The sequence below is a fragment of the Polypterus senegalus genome, chromosome 7 (assembly GCF_016835505.1).
Source record: "Polypterus senegalus isolate Bchr_013 chromosome 7, ASM1683550v1, whole genome shotgun sequence".
Taxonomy (NCBI): domain Eukaryota; kingdom Metazoa; phylum Chordata; class Cladistia; order Polypteriformes; family Polypteridae; genus Polypterus; species Polypterus senegalus.
Window position 1 is genome coordinate 30132239 of NC_053160.1, and position 21848 is coordinate 30154086.

The 21848-nt window shown below is 39.1% G+C and overlaps 1 protein-coding gene across 1 annotated transcript in view; it reads right to left on the minus strand.

Moving 5' to 3' along the window:
• sv2ca (synaptic vesicle glycoprotein 2Ca) overlaps nt 1-21848 on the minus strand; it is a 316083-nt gene that overhangs the window by 233830 nt on the left and 60405 nt on the right. The window contains exon 2 of the mRNA XM_039758413.1: nt 19191-19874. Coding sequence (XP_039614347.1) covers nt 19191-19773 — 583 coding nt within the window. The 5' untranslated portion in view covers nt 19774-19874. The remainder of the gene's footprint in view (nt 1-19190; nt 19875-21848) is intronic.

Consider the following 21848-nt stretch of genomic DNA (forward strand, 5'->3'; position numbering starts at 1 on the left):
AGAAAACAAGACCATTCCACAGCTCTACAGTTAGGCGATTATAATTTTAGGCTTTGAGATACAGCGCTGTGATTTATAGCAATTTTAAATCGACTTGGAATTATCATTATAACATAATCTTACGCTGCTGCTGTGTAATAATATGGTGTCCTCAACCCTCCACATGAAACTAAACTGCAGATGTGTTCTGCACTCCATGCCCACATAGACGTGAGAAGAATGTGAAAGACATCGCCAAGAATCAAAGCCCACGTCCTGGAGCTATAAGAAGTAATACAAAATACAGTGCTACCATACTACCCATACCTGTTAGATATACAATTATTTGGAAATATCATTTATTATTTTAGCACTGTGTGGATATCTGGGTTGTGAATAATGAAGAGTGAAAGCTGACGCATGTCTTGATGTTGTGTGTTTCTGCTTTGATGATGTTCTTCCATTTTAAAGAATACCATTTTCATTATTTTCTTTCTCACAAAGATAAAGACAAATCCAGACTTCGTAAGCATAAGTCAGGTAGTCAAATGCTTAATAAAGGTATTACCCTTTGTAAAAAGGGAAAAATTGAATTGGTATTCTTGTGATGCTGCCCCTGAACTCTGTAACCCTGCAGTAAATGAAAAAGCAAATGTCATCCTACTTTATTTATAAGAAGTAGTGATAAAGCCAGTGATCTGTCCCTCATGACAAAAGGTTGCCTTGTGGACTGTAATGTAGTCTTTTGTGAAAAGCGCATTGTTGAGGGCTTGCTTTATTAATATGTCGTAGCATACTGACATTTTCATTTTAATGATACTGTGTCTGAGGCTGATGTGTTTTGTTTATTTGGAAAAATAATTAAAATATTGTTAACAATCAGGTATGGAAACAGGGGTAGGTAGTGTGTTATTTAAGCAAATCTGTGTTTTAACTGAAACAAACGAAGTTGTGTATTTTAATATTCTTTTTTTATTATAGTGCCAGAGAGCAGGGATATGTTGCATGTTTGTAAGACATGCCAGTAAATATTCCATCTTACTCTGTACAATACTACTTCTACTATTGACATACAATTAGCAGATGTTACTGTATGCACAACTTTCCAACTGTTTCCATACACAGCCACTGGAAATCGGCGTCAGACAGTGAGCTGGAAGCAGGGACATTAGCAGGACAATTTGGGGATTAAAGTCCCACATCCAAGCCACTGTGTATCATATGCCATTATTATTGATAATTTTCTGTAAATCTAGTTGCAGCTATGCTTGCATGGTATGCTATATGTTGTGATGTAAGATTTTGCATATAACTTGATAAATGTTTTGTATGTCTTTATTTATAATTTAGGCAAAGCAATGTAATTTAGTGTTACTTTGGTGAGAGGCATTTGTGTTTAAACCCCCCATTTTACGACTGTCACTTTGTAATTTTACGACAGGATTTGGGGATGTGTCTTAAACCAGTTTGGCAAGTGTTTCTTTGCTAAAGTCTTTCTCTCATCCCCCACATAAAGCCAGGTTAGCTTAACATATGGTCTTGGGTTGCAGGTGTTATGATGTACTATTTCCCCCCATTGTTCTGAGATATGGCTGTTTGGAATTGCCTTGTCTCAGAGGCCTTTAAGTACCATGATGTCCTATTGGCTGTAGGGGTTGGGCAGAAAACCTATAAATTTGCTTGCTCAACCTCCTTCTCTCTCTCTCTTACTAACATCTGAAAAGAAGCATCTCTCTTGCTAACCTGTGCTGACAACTTGATAACAACTGAAGAAGACTATCACACCATGAACTGAAGACAACGCAATGAAAAGCACAGCTTCAGCCATTTTGAACAGACATGTGGCTAAAAGCTGAGCACCAATGATGCCTTAACTAGAGACATTAAGTAACTGCAAGTCTGTGTGCCACCTGTATGGTTGCCAAGATTCAAATGTACTTTGCATTTTGTTATTATTTATGAATATTATCAGTAATACATTTTATGTGTAACTTAATTCCTGCTTTTCTTTTTACTACATCTAATTGCCTGAGGTTATAGATATAGAAGGGAATGTGGGGTTAAGTTATATACAATAATACCTTATAAACAGTGGTAAGTCTGTGAGATTAGGCATTCTAAGGCTACATATTAATAATACAATAGGGGAAAGTACAGCAAAATATATTACTTTACCAAGATAAACACTATACACCAAGGTCAGTAAATAGATTTGTCTAGGGACAAAAATCTAACAGAAGAAATACTCTCTCAAAATTGTACGCAGCACTTTGTATGGCCCCTGTGTTCTTGTATACATGCCTGACAACATCGGTGCATGCTTCTAATGAGATGACAGATGGTGTTGTGGGGGATCTCCTCCCAGATCTCGACCAGGGCATCACTGAGCTCCTGGACAGTCTGAGGTGCAACCTGGTGGCATTGGATGGATCAAAACATAATGTCCCAGAGGTGTTCTATTGGATTTAGGTCAGGAAAGTGTGGTGGCCAGTCAATGGTATCAATTCCTTCATCCTCCAGGAACTGCCTGCATACTCTCACCACATGAGGCCAGGAATTGTCGTGCACCAGGAGCCACTGTACCAGCATAGGGTCTGACAATGGGTCCAAGGATTTCATCCTGATACCTAATGGCAGCCAAGGTGCCTTGGTCAAGCCTGTAGCGATCTGTGTGACCCTCCATGGATATGCCTCCCCAGACAATCATTAACCCACCACCAAAGTGCTCATGCTGAATGATGTTACAGGCAGCATAATGTTCTCCATGGCTTCTCCAGACCCTTTCACTTCTGTCACGTGCTCAGGGTGAACCTTCTCTCATCTGTGAAAAGCACAGGGCACCAGTGGTGCATCTGCCAATTCTGGTATTCTATGGCGAATGCCAATCGAGCTGCATGCTGCTGGGCAGTGAGCTCAGGGCCCATTAGAGGACATGGGGCCCTTGGGTCACCCTCATGAAGTCTTTCTGGTTGTTTGGTCAGAGACATTCACACCAGTGGCCTGTTGGAGGTCATTTTGTAGGGCTCTGACAGTGCTCATCCTGTTCTGCTTTTCCCAAAGGAGCAGATACTGGTCCTGCTGATGGGTTAAGAACCTTCTATGGCCCTGTCTAGCTCTTCTACAGTAACTGCTTGTCTCCTGGAATCTCCTCCATGCCCTTGAGACTGTCCTAGAAGACACAGCAAACCTTCTGGCAATGACACGTATTGATGTGCCATTCTGGAGAAGTTGGACTACCTGTGCAACTTCTGTAGGGTCCAGGTATCACCTCATGGTACCAGTAGTGACACTGACTGTAGCCAAATGTGAAACTAGTGAAAAACAGTCAGAAAAGATGAGGAGGGAAAAATGTCAGTGGCCTCCACCTGTTAAACTATTCCTGTTTTGGGGCTCTCTCGGAAGTGAGAGGTGGAGTCGGGGTAAGAGCTCCGCCTCTGAGGAAACAGAAAACTCACTTAGCCATTAACTTTCAGGGCTGATGTCGACTTTTGTCAAAATTCAGGAGTAGAGGATGGTAATCAGCTGTAAACTTCAACAAAATTCACCATTACATTTTAGTTTGAATCTCTTTAAAAGAAATAGAGTTACATAGCTGTGCTGATTCAACCTTGATTCCTTACTCATGCTTGAGTTGCAAAGAGCAAACAACCTCGAAAATGGCACCAACATCTGCTGAGAGACCAAAGCGAATGTGCAAAGCAAAATACTCCATGGACGTTTTATGTAATTTCGTTGAATAGGACTCCGAATTGTCGGACACAGAGTTTGATGCAAATGATCTGGAGATGGATGTCAAAAACTAAAGTGAGGTACCAGCATCATCTGATCGGTTGCCAGCTGATCGTGGCGCTGAACACTTTTGTTTAGCTGATGCACCTACAGCAGTGTTTGCATGGGAGGACCACCACTTATGATGACAAGAGGTACAAACCAGATTGTGTCACACTGCCACCGCCACCGCCACCCACCGGCTGTGCAAAGACAGCCAGGCAGCTGGCCCACCCTGCATTCCTCCTGACCATCGAGGTGCCCCCATACAGCCTCTGCCACCAGAGATGCCAAACATGTGCCAACAGCGGCCACAGCACCTAGTCACAGATGTTTTATGTTGACTTATGTGTGAACATCGCTTTGTGTGCTTTTCTTAGAGTTTTTTGGGAGAAATATTCAGCCCTCAAAGAGTTAATAACACAGCGAGGTGAGCACGTCAGCAAAACAAAACCCCCGAAGAAAGACAAAGTCGCTTAGCCGCTAACATCAGCAAAACAGTATTCCTTTTACTTTTTTTGCCTCCGCTAATGTACAAGCGATTCGAGCACATCAGCAAAACGAATCCTCCTAGGAGAGAGATGCCCAGAGTAGTTCTTTTAAATTACGTGACATCTCTACATTTCAATTTCTTTTCTGGCGATTTCAATAGTTTCTAGGACCCCGGGCTTTTTACAGCACAAGCTTACATAGCTAGTTATTTTATATTTAGTAACCAAAAAATAAGTACTGCATAACATCAATAAAAAATAATAAAAATTCAAATGTAATATCAGTGCCACATAAATGGGTGAATGCCAAGACAACTGGGGATATTTTCATGTATACAGCTTCTGATTAAGTGCACACAAGATAGGATGATAGGCCTCCTAAAATACAGTACTCACCAAAACAAGCCAGGACCTTCACTGGCCTGCCTAGAGAGAAGGCTCATCTCAGGCAGCAAAACTCTTAAACTCCACAGGAAGGTTTCGGCCTACACAGGTCCAAAATTAGGGAACTGACTTTAAATGTTTGAAGTACATTAAATGATGCAAAATATCTAAAAAATGACCAAGGGAGAGGAAACTGTCAAGCCTCTTGACAGACATGTACAACAAAGAACCTTTATGAATGAAGTAATGTATTTTGAATAGTGGCTAAATTAACAAATGGGAATTCAGATCAACAGTGCAAAATACCAACAGATATTAGCAGTACAGACTTTATGAACTTCTTGAATGAGAAAATTAAAAATATAAGATCCCAGATCTCAGCATCACAGTACAAACCAAATACTAGCTTAGCAGACATTGCCGCACATTGCATTCAGCACTTTAGTAATTTTAATCCTGTAACTGAGCAGGAAGTCTTAACTTTAATTACTAAAATGAAGCCCACTACTTGTTCCCTAGATCCAGTGCCAACAAAACTAGTAAAAAGTGCAATGGATGTTCTTGCAGCCTATTCTAACCGTTATCAATAGTTCATTACTGCATGGCACCGTACCTGATGCACTAAAAGTGTCAGTCATTAAACCTTTACTTAAAAAGTCAGACCTAGACCCACACATACTAAATAACTATAGGCCTATTTCAAATTTACCATTTCTCTCTAAAATACTAGAAAAGTAGTCGCCAGTCAGCTTCAGTCACACCTTACGCATTACAATTTATTTGAGAAATTCCAGTCTGGTTTCCGCACTGGTCATAGTACAGAAACTGCACTAACACGGGTTGTAAATGACATTCTGATATCCTCTGATGAAGGAAACTCCACTGTAATTATGTTGTTAGACTTAAGTGCAGCATTTGACACCATTGACCATTCTATTTTACTGCACAGGCTAGAAAACGATGTTGGGCTTACAGGCCCCGTGCTCGCTTGGTTTAGTTCTTATTTATCAAATCGATTCCAATATGTACAGAAATGTGCTGACAGTACTCCATCATTATACACAGAAGTTCAATATGGTGTCCGCAGGGCTCAGTACTGGGACCTTTACTGTTTTCACTTTACATGCTTCCACTGGGATCTCTCATTAGGAAACATAATGTTAATTTTCACTCGTATGCAGATGACACCCAGTTATACCTTTCATTTAAATCAAATGAAGTTTCTCCGATGTTGTCTTTAATTAGTTGTGTTAGTGAATTAAAGGAGTGGATGAATGAGAACTACTTGTCTTTAAATACAGATAAAACAGAGATGTTAATTGTTGGAGGGAATGACGCTGATCACAGCAATATTTTGTCATCATTTAACTCAGTTGGAATCCCAATTAATTTTACTGAATCAGCCCGCAATCTAGGAGTTATCTTTGATTCTAGCATGTCATTTAAAGCACATATTACAAAGTTGTCCAAAACATGTTTCTTCCATCTTAAAAATGTTAGAAAATTAAGGCGCTTTTCATGCATTTATCTCTAGTAGGATTGACTACTGCAATGCGGTGTTCACTGGCTGTTCAAACTGTTCTCTATACAGCCTCCAGTTAATCCAAAATGCGGCTGCAAGAATTATTACAAGAACAAGAAAATATGAACACATAACTCCAGTTCTTAAATCCTTACACTGGCTCCCAGTTAAGTTTAGGGCAGATTTCAAAATCCTCCTTTTAACATATAAAGCATTAAATGGCCAAGGTCCGCTTACTTGTCTGAACTTATCATGACTTACAAACCTGAGCACACATTAAGATCTCAAGATGCCGGTCTGCTTAGGATTCCAAGGATTAATAAAATAACAGTGGGAGGTCGAGCTTTTAGTTACAGGGCCCCTAAACTGTGGAATGGTCTTCCTGCTTCTATAAGAGATGCCCCTTCGTCTCAGCCTTTAAATCTCGGCTGAAGACTCACTACTTCAGTTTAGCATATCCTGACTAGAGCTGCTGATTAACTGTACAGACTGCATCTCTGTTGTTAGTCATTAGCACTAAAATATAAGTAACATGATTGTTATAATTTGTTACTACCCTTACCTATTCTGTTTCTGTTCTCGGTACTCAAATGTGGCAATTGGTGCCACGGCCCACCTGCCAAGTTGTTTGCCTGCCTGTGGTAAAGTCATCCCTGATGGAGGATCACAGGAATCACGGGAAAAAAGGGGTCCTTTCATCGGATTGGCTGGCCGAGCAACGTTTCAGCCGTAGAATTGCCAAATGGGGAGGCAGCTTGATGGATGAGGTCTCCAGGACTCTAAAAATATCAAAATCTTATTATGTGATATCATCTACTGTTAAATTCTGCTCCGTACTTCTAAAATTTGTATTATTATGCTGTATTAAGGATTTGTTCTGTTCTGTGTATTGTATTGACCCCCTTCTTTTTGACACCCACTGCACGCCCAATCTACCTGGAAAGGGGTCCCTCTTTGATCTGCCTTTCCCAAGGTTTCTTCCATTTTTCCCTAAAAGGTTTTTTTTGGGTGTTTTTCTTGTATTCTCAGAGAGTCAAGACTGGGAGGCTGTCAAAAGGCAGGGCCTGTTAAAGCCCATTGCGGCACTTCTTGTGTGATTTTGGGCTATACAAAAATAAACTGTATTGTATTGTAATGTATTTTAATAAGCAAAACAAAACTCACAAAAATTATGAAAAATGGCAAAATAAGTCAAGTCAAGTGGATTTATGGTTATACCATCCATACACCAAATTGCAGCACACAATGGCACAAAATAATACTGTGCATGAGCAACATATCCATAAAGACAGGACAAGCGCAAGACAGGTAAAGAACTATACAAAACTTTACATAGGTAAATAAATAATGAATAATTAAAAGGATAGTAATAGATTGGATAGATAATAATATGATGGACTGGTGCCCTGTCCAGGGGATTATTCCTTGCATACTTGGATAGGCCTAGCACCCGGTCACTGAGCTCAGGATTAAGTGGGCTGAGAAAATGGTATGGTATGAATTGATAGTAATAAATAAATTAAATAATAACAGCAACTAATAATAAAAAATAAAACAATACTAGTAGCAAATGTACTGCACTGCACTGCACTTTCTCACAACTCAAAGCTCTTTACACGGACAGCAGGGAATGACTTCAAGAACCACCAATGTGAAGCATTCACCTGGATGATGAGATGACAGCCATTTTGCACCAGTACACTCACCACACATTAGCTATTAAGTGCCGAAGTGGTGAATTAGGCCAATTAGCCAATTAGGGACAGGGATGATTAGGGTCCAGAATGGCTAGGCAATTTAGCCCGGACATCGGGATACACCCTACACTTTTATAAAGGTTGTCCAGGAATCATTAATGACCCCAGAGACGCAGTAGCTCGGATTTATATCTCAAATAAATCACTAGAAACAGATCTGAGGGCAGAGGAAGCACAGAGGTCAGAGCCCAGAGCCCAGACAACTAGTTTATATGCTACAGACCCTTCAGCCAGCTGGAAGTGGGACAAAGAGACCGTGATTGGGACAGAATTGGTTCTTCATAATGCCTTAGTCTTTATTTTGTGGTCTATGGCCAGCTTGTCATCCCAGCCAATACCCCCAGGCCACCAGATGCACCTCTCCCTGCAGCATGGAGGTGCCCTGGATACCAGCAGGGAATCATGGACTATGGAGTTTTCCCCTACAAACCTGCTGGATACCCCAGGGGCCAACAGAGGACGCTGCAGGGAGGCTCAGAGAGTCACATGTGCCCTATAACCCGGAAGTGCGTCATAGGCAAAGCGACAGCGGAAGTGACGTACAGTACTTCCGGGGTGAAGAAAAGGACTTTTTATCTAAACCGAAAGTAATAAGGAATCATGGACTGAAGGACAGTGAGAACACTTCCAGGTCAGGGAATATAAAAGACTTGAAGGAAGAGCGTTGAGCTGTGCTGGGTGGAAGGGTGGCAACGTGTCTGGGAGTGGTGGAGAGTTTATTGTTATTGAGTATTGTTTAATTTAATGAGTATTGTGGAGAGAAGGGTGCTTTGTGCACTGTGCAGTATAAATAAAGTCAACTATTGGACTTTTATCTCGTGTCTGACGTCTTGGACAAGGGTTCAAGGGAGCGATAGCACCCCCAATCTGTCACAATGTATACAGTTACTTTATTAGTGCTGCGTACGCTGCTGCATTAAAAAGCGCTTGATTTTGCTATCATTTGTAACTCATTCATTCAAACATGGCAAGGAAAGGCGACTGCAACTCACCACTGACTAGTCACATCATCATCCAATCAAAGCAAACATAAATCATGTATTTTTAATTCTGAGCTAATTGAGAACTGGGATCAATGTTGGTGATAACGAAAGCCATTTTACTTTAATAAAGCAATGTTATTTTAACTTATTAAGTTAAACAAAGTGGAAGTTTTAAATAATAAACAGTGTTACTTTCAATCCTGCCCTGAAATGTAAGCTGCATAGAATTAAAGCATCAAACCTGGAATGAATTATTTAATTTCTTTCTGAGTTTTCTCTTGCGGGCCTTGCTAACATGAACTGAGCATACACGTCTTTCACACTTGCTGCACGTGCCTGATTTTATAGATGCTCTGTGTTTACAGATTTATAAGATCACCAGCTGAGCTACCTGTTCAAGATGGGGTGAAATCCAAGTAACCATAAAAGATCAGCATTTGTAGTGCACCATATGTTAGAATGAATTTTGGAACGCATGTAGTAATAAAATTCACATTTGTCATTCTAACAGATGGTGCATCACTAACATTTGTAGTAGTAAAATGCATTACTATAAAGCTTGTGATCTGCCATCTGTGAGCATTATAAAGGCAATGCATATATGTCGGCTATATGCCATTAGGTACGGTATTTGTAAAAGCAGTGTTAATATGTGTGAGGCGCCTTCTACTGGAACGACAAATGCAGCGCATTTTATTACTACAAATGTTTGTGATACGCCATCTGTTGGAATGACGATTACATTGCATTTTTTTCCTGTAAATGTTTGTGTCCTTTTCATCCCAAGCACAGTAGTGTAGAATTTTCAAGTAGCCTTCCGCTTGTCTGATAATAGGTGTTTTACGTGCACAGCTGCGTTTGGTAAATAAATCAAATAATTAGGGAAACTGCAGCAGTGCACAAACACAATTGTCATCAACCTTCCTTGATAATTTTTCTTTGGAAAAAATGCTTCTTCCCAATGAAAGAAGTTCATGACATGGCCACAAGGAGTTTACTGATATGTTTGATTCACTCGAAGGACTGCAGCTGAACCAACTGGAAATTGAACCAAAGTAATGAAATGTCCCCTGATTCAGAATAAAGCAATCGGACCGAGTAGAAAATGCCTTATGAGAACTTGACAGCTTTCTTGTGAGATTAAAGAACAAAAAAAGAAAAGGCTACAATTTGGCACTTTGAGGAAATTTCTGCAAATCTTTGGAGTCCACTGACAAATTTTATTTACATTGACGATAAACAATGTCGTCGACCTGCCTTTGACATGACTTTCTAACCTCTCACCAATTGACCCCTTTGAAGTCATATCCCTAGCAGTCTAGATCTGCGTCATGATGAAGGAATCAACAAAATGGTAGCACCCAAGGGAAAACAAAATGGTGTCAGTAAAACGCAAACAAATTCAAAGTTGCTCAGAAATGAGTTAAATAAGAAATCTGATTTCAGAATCAGAATCCCCGAGTTTCAAAACCCTATCAGAGGCATATAATTGGCCAGATTTCTTTCAGGATAAGGAAAAAAAATATGAAAAATGCTAATCATAATACATAAAAGAAGCATAATTAAAACAATCAGCTCTTAAAACAGAAAAAAAAAAACGCATAATAAATCACAAAAAGGAGGTGAAAACTTACAGCAACTTTACGCATAACTGTTATGACGGCAATTATTTATTTAGGAATTCAATTACAAAGTTAAATATTTGTCTTTAAATATTGATTAAAATAACAGGCTGCCTTTTCAAGCTTTTTTAAAATAGATTTCTAAGCGTTGGTTTGACTGCTGTCACCTAAACATAAAAAGAATGAATTGTCTCCTTGTGTGGGCCCGATCCTTTGAAAAGACCCTTGAGATCAACAGGAGCATTCAGCTGAATCAGGGAGTCTTTTCTGATTTCATGCACTGATGCTTTCTTTGAGAGGAGAAAATTATATTAGCCGCAGAGAAACCAATTTTGTTTTATTCATTTTACCTGCATCTTGTGTGAAATGCTCAGTCACCTGTTATATGGACTCCACTGTACTCTGAAAAGGAAATTTAATATTCCTCCATCTCATTCTGAAAAGAATCAGGATGTAATTAAATTTGTTAAATATTATGTCAGGCTTTGCTGAATTCAATGTTCAATTCCTGACAAAGCAGGATCACTTTTTTAAAAAGGAAAAGACTGTGCGGTACGGCTGAAATCGTTTTATTTCAATTACGCTTTTATTTCCTCCTGCTATTAAAGTTATTATGTGTTTCAAAACACACACTAGATTTCCATAGTTGTTCTAACCTTTTAAATCATAAGGGAAGCATTGAATTATTGGGATATGTGATCGATAAGTAATCCACTTGAACATCAAGAAGAGTGTGAGCCAATTTGTATAGGCTGTTAAACAACAAATTCGTCTTTCTCACGCTGAGAGACTGAACTCCTAGATATTACAGCACTCCTTGGGTTTGATGTCTACATTTTCTCCACACAAATAAAAAAATTCTTTGACTTAATGCGTGGTGTGGTAAAGTTTTATGGATGGAGGAGTGTTTTGCAAAACAAGCTTAAAGGTGAAAGGAGGAGCAAAAGGAAAGGAAAAGTCAGTTACAAAAATGTCAGCTACATCAGGGCAAGTTCAAAGATTAATGAGACATTCATTTAAATGCTCAAGAGAAATGCAAGACCCGATATTCAGTTAAGATGTTTCAAAATGTGAACGTATAACCTCAGAGAGTGAAAGTGGGGATTATCATTGGATATTGGTTTGCCAAGCCACTAGAGGGCAGTGTGTTGCAGCCTCACGGTTTCCCAACCCATGGGTTACGGCTCAAATGTAGCACACTGGGTGCTCTAGATGGATCATCAGCTTAAGTTGAAAACAAAAAATCATTTCTTTATTGTTTTAGAGGGCTTCTGATTGCAGATTTTAATTCTACACCCTTTGTTCCTGCATACTGCTAGGGGAGCATCAAACTATGCTGGACTTGTGTGATCTGAGCTGTGAGGCAGCAGTGCTAACCACTGCATCACCATGCCTCAAACAACAAAAGACACAGACGAAACAATAACCACAAACAAAATGCAACAAAAAGCCACAAACTAACAAAAAAAAAAAAAAAAAAATCATCACTCTCCAAGACTTCCATTCCTGACGCACACATTGACCATACCCTGAAGCGGCTGTATAGGACTGGTTCCTTCCATTTTTTTTGAAGCCATGGCTCTTGACCATCTTTTCTGTTTCCGCTCTCTCTGTGCAGATACTATGCACTTTTTTATGCTGCCATTTACATTTATTAGCTTAGCAGACACATTTATCCAAAGTGACTTACTGAAGAGGTCAACATAATCGAGTAACATAAGTCTGGTGACTTTTTGGGGATAAATATAATAGAACAACATTATAAAATTATTCATCACAAGCAAAGAGCTCAGAACAAAATACAAGTGACTTACAATTCCCAGATTTACAAAACCTAACAGACAGAAATTCAGCAAACGAGAGAGACTGCAAACGCTTCTTGAACACATGGAGAGAGTCAGAGTTTCAAAAGTAGGTGGGCAGGAGTTGCACATGAATAAAGTGTGGACTGAGATTTGATACCACGCAGCGGTGGCATCAACAGATGCCATTTCACAGCAGATCTGACTGGTTGAGAAGGAACACAGGACCTCACAAGTGTCTCCACACACATAGGTGCAGACCCACCGACCACTCTATAGGCAAGCATCAAGGATTTAGACAAAATATTTACCTCAACAGGCACTGACCAGAAATCAGGAGACAGAGCTGGACATGGCAGAGTTAAAGATGCTAAGATTTGCTTTGGGTGTGACAAGGATGGACAGGATTAGAAATGAGTACATTAGAGGGTCAGCTCAAGTTGGACGGTTAGGAGACAAAGTCAAAGAGGTGAGATTGAGTTGGTTTGGACATGTGCCGAGGAGAGATGCTGAGTATATTGGGAGAAGGATACTAAGGATAGAGCTGCCAGGGAAGAGGAAAAGAGGAAGGCCTAAGAGAAGGTTTATGGATGTGGTGAGAGAGGACATGCAGGTGATGATGGGTGTAACAGAACAAGATGCAGAGGACAGAAAGATATGGAAGAAGATGATCCACTGTGGCGACCTCTAAATGGGAGCAGCCGACAGAAGAAGAAGATTTGCCTCAATAGTGTAGTGTTCTGAAGAGAGGAGTGACATGTGCCCAACTTGTCTGGTCGAATACCAGATATGCCGCTGCATTTTGAAACATCTGCAGTGGCCAGGTGACACATGGTGGTGCCCCTGGTAGCAAAGAGTTGCAGTAGTCCAGCCGTGACAAAACCAAAACCTGGACGGATGTGCAAAACTGAAAAGACTACAAGTTATCGTTATCAATATTGCCTGCTTTGATTTGATACAGAGAATGTTATAATGATTATCATTATAACATTCTCTGTATCAAATCAAATGGTAGAGACGTTCAGTGTCTGTTCAATCAAAGTGATGTATGTGCTGCATATTCTGTCGGATATTGTACAGAGTGAATCCCGAGAGAGTAGTAACATGGTCCCTTGAAGGACAGCTGGTCATCAGTCATTACCCCAAGGTTGTGTACTGACTCTTTTCCATCAATAAGACAGAAACTCTTGTAAATAGTAATACATCTTTTGATAATTATTATTATTTCCCAGGGCCTCACTCTGAGCAAGGGCACTTTTAAAGCTGTGTTGCATGCATAATTAGCCATGTGGTGCTGCAGTGCACAGGGATCAGTGTTATACAGTATATAAAGTAGCAGTACTCATAATATTTTCATTATGGTCTGCTAATGTACCATCAAATGAAAATGCTGCAATTTTTTTGCATTTTTTTACACATATGCAGGGTGGAAATCCAGCTGGAGTACTGATTGGACTGTGACATCAGGCATGCCTGAAGCAGATCAGGCAGCAATCTTACAGTATGTATGCATGAAAAGTCTGTGCATGACTGCTACAACTCTTTGATTTCGCTATGGCCTCATAAAGCATCTGGAAAAAAAAAGTGTTCATCTAAGTCAGCTACACAGCAAATTACCAGAAAATATTTAGTAAGTAAGGTGAGCAGTGAACACAGTATATTCGCTACTAAAACTGCTTTCCGTAACATCAGAGATCAAAACTAGTGTTGTATAATTATTGTAGTATTGCTGATTTTTCCTGCTCTTTTCTCTATTTCGTCTTTAGGTTTTTGGACTAGTTGTATTTACTTTACCCTTTCTTTTTTAGGCAAACCCTTTCGTCTTATTTTGTCCTTCCATTTTTATTTATGTCAGAACATTCTTAATTCATAGAAGGGTGTTTGTTTGTGCTTGTCTTAAAAGCCAGATGTTTATGGTCATCTGCTCCACTAAACGTTATTTTTGAGTTTGTTGAACTTTAAAAGCGTGAGCCCAATTTTAGGCCTGTGCAGGCTGGGCAGCCTACCACTTGAGTTTGTGGCTAGGTGTGCCTGTGGTGAGAAGCACAGATTCGGGGAAGGCTACAAAAAATTCCTGCAGCACTGAATATTCCCAAAAGCACAACAGCCTCCATTATCCTTACAACCACGACTCTTCCTAGAGCTGGCCAACCTGCCAAACTGGGAGAACACTAGAGAATGGCCATTATGAGACTGGTAACCAACAACCCAATAGTCACTCAGCTCCAGAGAATCTGTCTGAAGAAGGGAGGAAATTCCAGAAGGACAAACATCACTGCGACGATCTACTAACGACACAGGGAAGCCCACTTGGAGTTTGCAAAATGGCACCTAAAGGACTCACGGACTTGGAAAAACAAGATGTCTGGTCAGAGGAAAACCAAGATTAGCTTCATGTGTGGTTGTAACCATGTACTGCTTATCATCTGTGCAATAGCATTCCAATGGTGAAGTATGGTGGTGGCAGCATCAAGCTGTGGGGTTGATTTTCTGTGGCAGTGACAAGACGACCAGACAGGATTGTGGGAAAGCTGAATGGAGAAAAGTAGAGAGAGTACAGTGATTGTTACTTTAAAATGATTTCAGGCAACAACATTTGGAAACTCTGTAAGAGTAAATTTCACACAAACACTAGGAAATTTTTCTTTACACAGGGAACCATCGACACTTGGAATAAGTCGCCAATAGGGATTTTGGGACTTTCAAAACTAGACTTGATGTTATTTTGGAAGAATTAAGTGGATACGACTGGTGAGCTTTGTTGGGCTGAATGGTTTGTTCTCATCTAGATTGTTCTAATATTCTAATATCTTTAATGAAAACTTGTTCGGGAGTGCTTAGAAACTCAGACTGAGCCAAATGTTCACCTTCCAACAGGACAATGACCTTAAGCAAAAAGCAAAGACAACACTTGAGTGGCATAGGAACAACTCTATAAATGTCCTTGAGTTACCCAGCCAGAACCTGGACTTGAACCCAACTGAACATCTGTGGACAGACCGGACCACTGACAGTCTCCACAGAGAGAGCTTCAGAGGATCTGCAAAGAAGAATGGCAGAAATTCCCTAAATCCAGATAAGCGAAGCTTGTTGTGTCACACCCAAGAAGACTCTGGGTTGTAAACACCACCAGAGGTGCTTCAACTAAGTACTAAGTGAAGGGTCTGAGCACTTGTGTCAATGTCAGATTTAAGTTTTTGATATTTGGTACATCGGCAAGTACTTCTCAAATCTTGTTTTCGCCTTTCTTATTTTGGGGGTAATTAGTGTTGCTTAATGTAGGGAAAAATTTAATTTAATTGGCTTTAGTGTAAGCAAAATGTACATAGCAAAATGTTAAAAAGTGAAGGGGTCTGAATACTTTCTGAATTCACTGTATAAGTCATGAGGGTGAAATTTGCTGGGTACAACATAGACTGGGTATGATACCATAGGTGACTGGTTCATGGCTGGTTTTGACAATTCTTCCTATTCCCCATTATAAAAGAACCTAACAAGTTAGTTAGTTAGTTAGTTAGTTGGTACCTTTTGTGTTAAATGCATGTTAAAGGTGACCTGACAGCACAGTAAAAACAGTGGTCAAGAATATTTTTAATATAACATTTATACCTTTTAGCTTTTGTATGCATGTGTGGGAATGTTATGTGGCCTAAAGTCACAGGTAAACTTAAATACTTTCAGAGATTGGTAGACAAGAAGATCCATGTAAGTGAAGCTGTTCAACATTTTGATCTTCATCAGAGCTCCAAAAAATGAGAGAAAAATGTGACTAAAATCTGCTGACTGCATTTCACTTGAAATCTTTTTTTTTTAATCCTTATGGAGATGCACATTGTTTCAAGAGCTTTCATTTACTTCTCTAGTTTGGATGGATTTAACTGAAATATAGAAAGCAAAGCTCTGTGTCGTAGTGTATGAATCAGGTCATTGACATTTTTCAAATGAAAACAAAAAAAGTATTGTGTGATATTTTTTACATCACTTTGATTGAACAAGACACTGAACATCTCTACCAATGTCATTATAACATTCTCTGTATCAAATCAAAGCAGGCATTATTGATAACCATAACTTGTAGTCTTTTCTGTTTTTCACATCCGTAATGGATTTATTAGACATAATTCCTTATAAAATTTCATTATTGGTTGCTAGACAACAGACTGCAAAACCTAAATGTGTACAGTGTGCCAGTATTGTTAGCTTAGGTGATCAAAAAAATGGGTGCTGCAGAACTGGCTCCCCATGTACAGTTGATTCCTGCTTTTTGCCCAGTATTGTTGTGATCTACCCATAATCCTGAAACTAGAATAGACAAGTTTAATAATGGCAGGCAGTGTGGTGTGGTGGTTAGGACTTTGCACTTCAAACCCTGAGACCGTGGGTTTGAATAACACAACTGACACTGTGCGACACTGAACAAGTCACTTCACCTGCCTGTGCTCCAGTTGGAAACCACAAAAATAATAAGAAATGTAACAAATTGTATTTCAAACGTTGTAAGTTGCTTTGGATAAAAGCATCAACCAAATAAATAAATGTAAATGTAAATAATGAATAGTTAGCGGGGTCAAAGAACAGTAGAGGCGAGTGTGGCAAGGCTGCATAAAGAAGACACTTTTAGGCAGAAGCCCGATTGGTCACTGGATTGGAGGGATTGGAGTAGCTTGAGTTCGTATTCAGCAGCTCAGAACTAAGAGAGCCATCACAGGAGCAAATTTCTCACCAACGTGAAATATGCAACACCTACCAGAACATTGGAAGAGCATGGCCCAATTCACACAGTCTTAAAAATATATTCGAATTTAATGAAGTACTTAAAGAAATAAGGGTGTTTCACATACTGCATGCCATTAAGTAAAACAATATTTGTCAACAGGGCCATTGCTTATTTTGTGATTTTAATAGATCTGATCAGTGGTAGTTACAGATTCCAAGATTTTTGAGGTAGGTTTGTTTAACATTCATGTATCTTGCTCTTTAAGCGTATTGTTACGATTTCAGTAAATTTACTCGTTTGTGGTTTGTATTAATAATGACACAGATGAAACCGGCTAAGGGTACATTTTTTAAAGTCTTAATAAAGGCAGAATGAGAGTGAGGTCTCTAAAAATAGGTCAAGACACAGGCCAGGATATTCACAAACACAGCCAGGCCCCAAATACAACCTGCTGGCTTCAACCAGAGTACTCCACAAAAATGTCCACAATTCTACCAAAAAGTCCACAAGAAGGAGGATAGTTGTCATTCTCCTGGCTTGAGATCTAAAAGAGCAACTGTGAAACTTTGCAAATGAAAAAAAACCCAAATAAGCCCAAATATTTAACAGAGCAAAAAAAAAAACATACAAAGGATTTGCTTAACATGGCAATCCATTGCAAAGAAGTCCCAGAACATTGTCCAGAAGAATAATCCAAGAAAGCAATGCAAGAATATCATTAAACCACTAAATCCAAACCGAAATAGCTATACTCACAAGACTTCATAATAAAAAAAAATGATCTCCTGCTCCAGAGCCTGCTCAACTGACTTAAATAGTAAGAGGAAGGGTTATGTGGTGTCAACAGGGCTCCACCCACAAAGAACAAGGAATAATGGCACATTTTAAAAGACGGTACACAATTAAATAATAATACAATGACAACAAAAATAAATAAAAACACGTTAATAAATAACAATGATGGTGCTTTGATTATAGACTACGTCTGCACTTCTGGTCCTTCAATCCTTTCTCCCATGCTAATTCTTTATTCAGCACAACATCATTAAGGTTAAGTAATGTTTAAAACCAATATATGAATAACAGCCTTTAATTTAGAAGGTGTAGATCCATTATCAAGGTTAGGTAGTCTCATGTATTTCTTTATCATTGAACACTTTAGCACCAGCACCAGCTATCGCAAGGACTGGTCAAACAGGCTAACTAAAATGTTAAGCTCAAGAAGATTCCCAGAGCAGTTACCATCCCTGTTCTCTGTGGGACAGTAGCAGTAATGCGCCATTACATGTTCACAAAGAGGACACGGTTAAGTTGAGGGTCAAAACCCTCAACTTAATGTGCAATCAGACTATCGCACCACATTCTGCAAAGCGTGTCGGCAACGGGTTTAATGACTACTACCTGCATTTTCTGCCAAGAAGCATCAGAGACCTTGTACTCTGAGGTTATATTTGCACAGATATGCAATAAACCTGTTACGTCTGTGAAAAGACAAGGTTTGAGAGTGACTCAGGAGAAGAACAAAGCTACACAAAAATGGTCAAAACTGTAAGATCAATAATAACGAGTGTCTAAACCAATACGTGATACAATAATTTGTGGTTGAAAAACAGCTAAGGTCAATAATACCATGAATCAAAGAAATAAAAGTTGGTAAAAAGTCAGTAAAAGAAATAAAAGATTAGGATTTTGAATCTGAGTGATCTGTTTTGAATTTTGAAGTGTTTTCATGGGTGACTTTTTAACCTGTTGTGTCATGAACAAATGTCATGAACCCCGCAGGCACCCCCCTAACAAGTGATATGTTAGCCCTAACAACAGGAAAGCAAAACCGTGAGTTTACAAAATGACAGATGAAACAGTCCAAAAACTATATCATATTTTAAAATAAAAAGAAACAGAAATTTGGACATTAGAATTATATTCAGTGACTAAAAAAAGTCTTCAAAACAAGTGTAAAAATACCCAAATTGATACAGAAGCTCCTATTAAAATAGAAAATAGGAACAAAAACCTAACAATATCATGACAAAATTGACTAAAGCAAAAAACGAAAGTTAAACAATTCCAAAAAGTAGAGAGATAAAGCAAAACGTTTAACCTTAAAACATGCATACAGTTTAAAAAGAAATATATATACTCAAACGTTTGTAAAAATTTCTTACCAAGCCATCCTGATCCAGAGTTAGGAATGCACATGTCTGTCTCAGCACTAGGGAGCACAAAGCCCACCACAAATACTTCAACACCATCAGCCATTAAAGCCATCCCCAGAACAAAGAAGAGTTGCCACTGGAAGCGGCCATGGCCACACTCCTGGATGATGAGCTCATATTGCTGAGCAAGCTCTTCTTCATCGGCCTTGCGCTCTGTCTCGAGTTCACGCCGATCTTTGTACTGATCCATGGCCGGCAGTCCAAGGGCCACCTGGTTCTCCTTCTGCTGCCCATTGTTAGGAATGCCTTGATACTCTCCTTCATAAACTTCATCATCTTCATCATGTCCTTCTGTGTCTTCACTTGAGCCGCCATCGTTTTCATTCACGTGCTCATTATAGTTTGCGTCCTGTTTATAGTAATAGTCCTCATCCTCTTCATCCTGAAATCGATTGTAGGAACGCTGGGTATATTCATTCTGCGCTCTGTCTACAGCTTTGTTCACTTTACGTACCGCCTGCCTTTTAGCTTCCTTGGCAATGTCTTTGGCACCCCTAATCAGTGAAGTCCTGTCTCTGTACGAATCCTCCATCTTTCTCCCCTCAGGCAGAGGACAAAGTGCTCAAAGTGTTATAAAGCCTATATGATGCAGGAAGAGATGTGCACCATCAAAATCCTTCCCAATAGCTTCCACTGTGGAAAGAAAAAAGGATATCATTAAATAAAATCCTCTATGCTGATCTAGTCTCTTCAAATAAAACAAAGAATATTGTTGATCCTGTTGTAGACTATAAAATCGCACTGAAATTGTAAGATGGGATGCTCAGCATATTAATAGAGATGAAGCTGCCTGTAAACCTCCAGTAGTCATTCTTTTTCATTTCTCGGCTGATGGCACATGCTGAAAATATAATGTTAGGATAACATGAAGAGCAGAGTATGCTTTGTTAATTACTGTTAGTTGGCAGCACCATACCTGTTTCATATTCAGGCTAATTTTTTAGATCAAATAAAAGCATTTGTACCTAACATTCACTCTTGGTCAGAATGAATTTTAGTCTCTTTTAGGATACTATTTAACTATCTTTGATCCTGAATTCAACTGGGTGGAAATAGTAAATAGATGATTGGATTGCTCACCTACACAGTAACATATAATTCACATTCCCCTATCAATGTCTTTTTAGGAGAATATCGAAGCAGCAAAACTTTAAAACAGCTGGTCTAAATACAGTTACACTCATACTTTTCGCCAAGCATTAATCACTGTCTTTCCTAATAAGGACTTATTAAAATATGCATCGTACAGACCAATTTCACTTCTGAATAATGATATTAAGATACTCTCCAAAGTCCTGGCTAGAAGAATGGAGATAGTGCTGCTGTCGGTAATATCACAAGACCAAACTGGATTTATCAAAGGCAGACATTTAGCTTCCAATCTTCGACGCCTGTTTAATGTAATATATTCACCCACAAAGCCAAACACCCTGGAGATATTATTGTCGTTGGATGCAGGAAAAGCATTTGACATGGTTGAATGGAACTACCTTTTCACTACATTGGAGAAATTTTGGTTTGGCTCAAACATTTGTGCATGGATCAAACTACTTTATACCAATCCAGAAGCTTCAGTTTGTATTAACATTAATTGAGACTACTTTAAACTACAGCATGGTATCAGACAAGGATGCCCCTTGTCACCACTGCTCTTTACAATCGCGATTGAGCCACTGGCAATTTATTGTCAAAATACTATTGAGATAAAGGGGAATATCAGAGAAGGACTGGAACAGAAAATTTCTCTATACGCAGGTACTGTATATATCAGACCCACAAAATACTGTGCCTGCAGTCCTAACAGCACTAACAGAATTTCAAAAAATATCTGGTCTCAGAATTAATCTGAACAAAAGTGTGCTCTTCCCAGTGAATTCTCAAGCACACAATATTAGATTGGACACCTTCCCTTTTATCATCGCAGATCAGTTTAAATACCTAGGGGTAAACATCACAAGTAAACAAAGATCTTTATCAACAAAAGTTTGCCATCTATATGGAAAAAATTAAGCAAGGCTTGCATAGATGGTCAACCCTTCATCTCACTTTAGCTGAAAGAATTAACATTGTTAAGACGAATATCCTTCCTAAGCTTCTCTTTATATTTAAAAACATTCCAATATACATCAATAGATCATTTTTTAAGAAATTGGATTCAATCATAACCTCATTTATTTGGAATTCAAAACATCCACATATCCAACAAGCGACCCTACAAAGACCTAGGACAGAAGGTGGCATGGCTCTACCTAACTTTCAGTTTTATTACTGGGCAGCAAACATACAAGCTATAAAAACCTGGACACAAATAGATATACATACACAGGCTTAGTCCACAATAGAAATAAAATCCTGCAGTACTTCCTTTATATTCCTTGCTTCGAACTCCAATAAATACAAGTTATCATCAACATACTAACAACCCAATTGTGCTTCACTCAGTTAGAATATGGAACCAATGTAGGAAGTATTTTAAGATAGAGAAGCTTTTATTTGTGGCTCCTCTGCACGAAAACCATCTTTTTCAAACATATGCAGTTTTTAATGCCTGGAATACATTCGGGATTAAATCACTTAAAGATCTGTACATAGACAACGTCTTTGCAT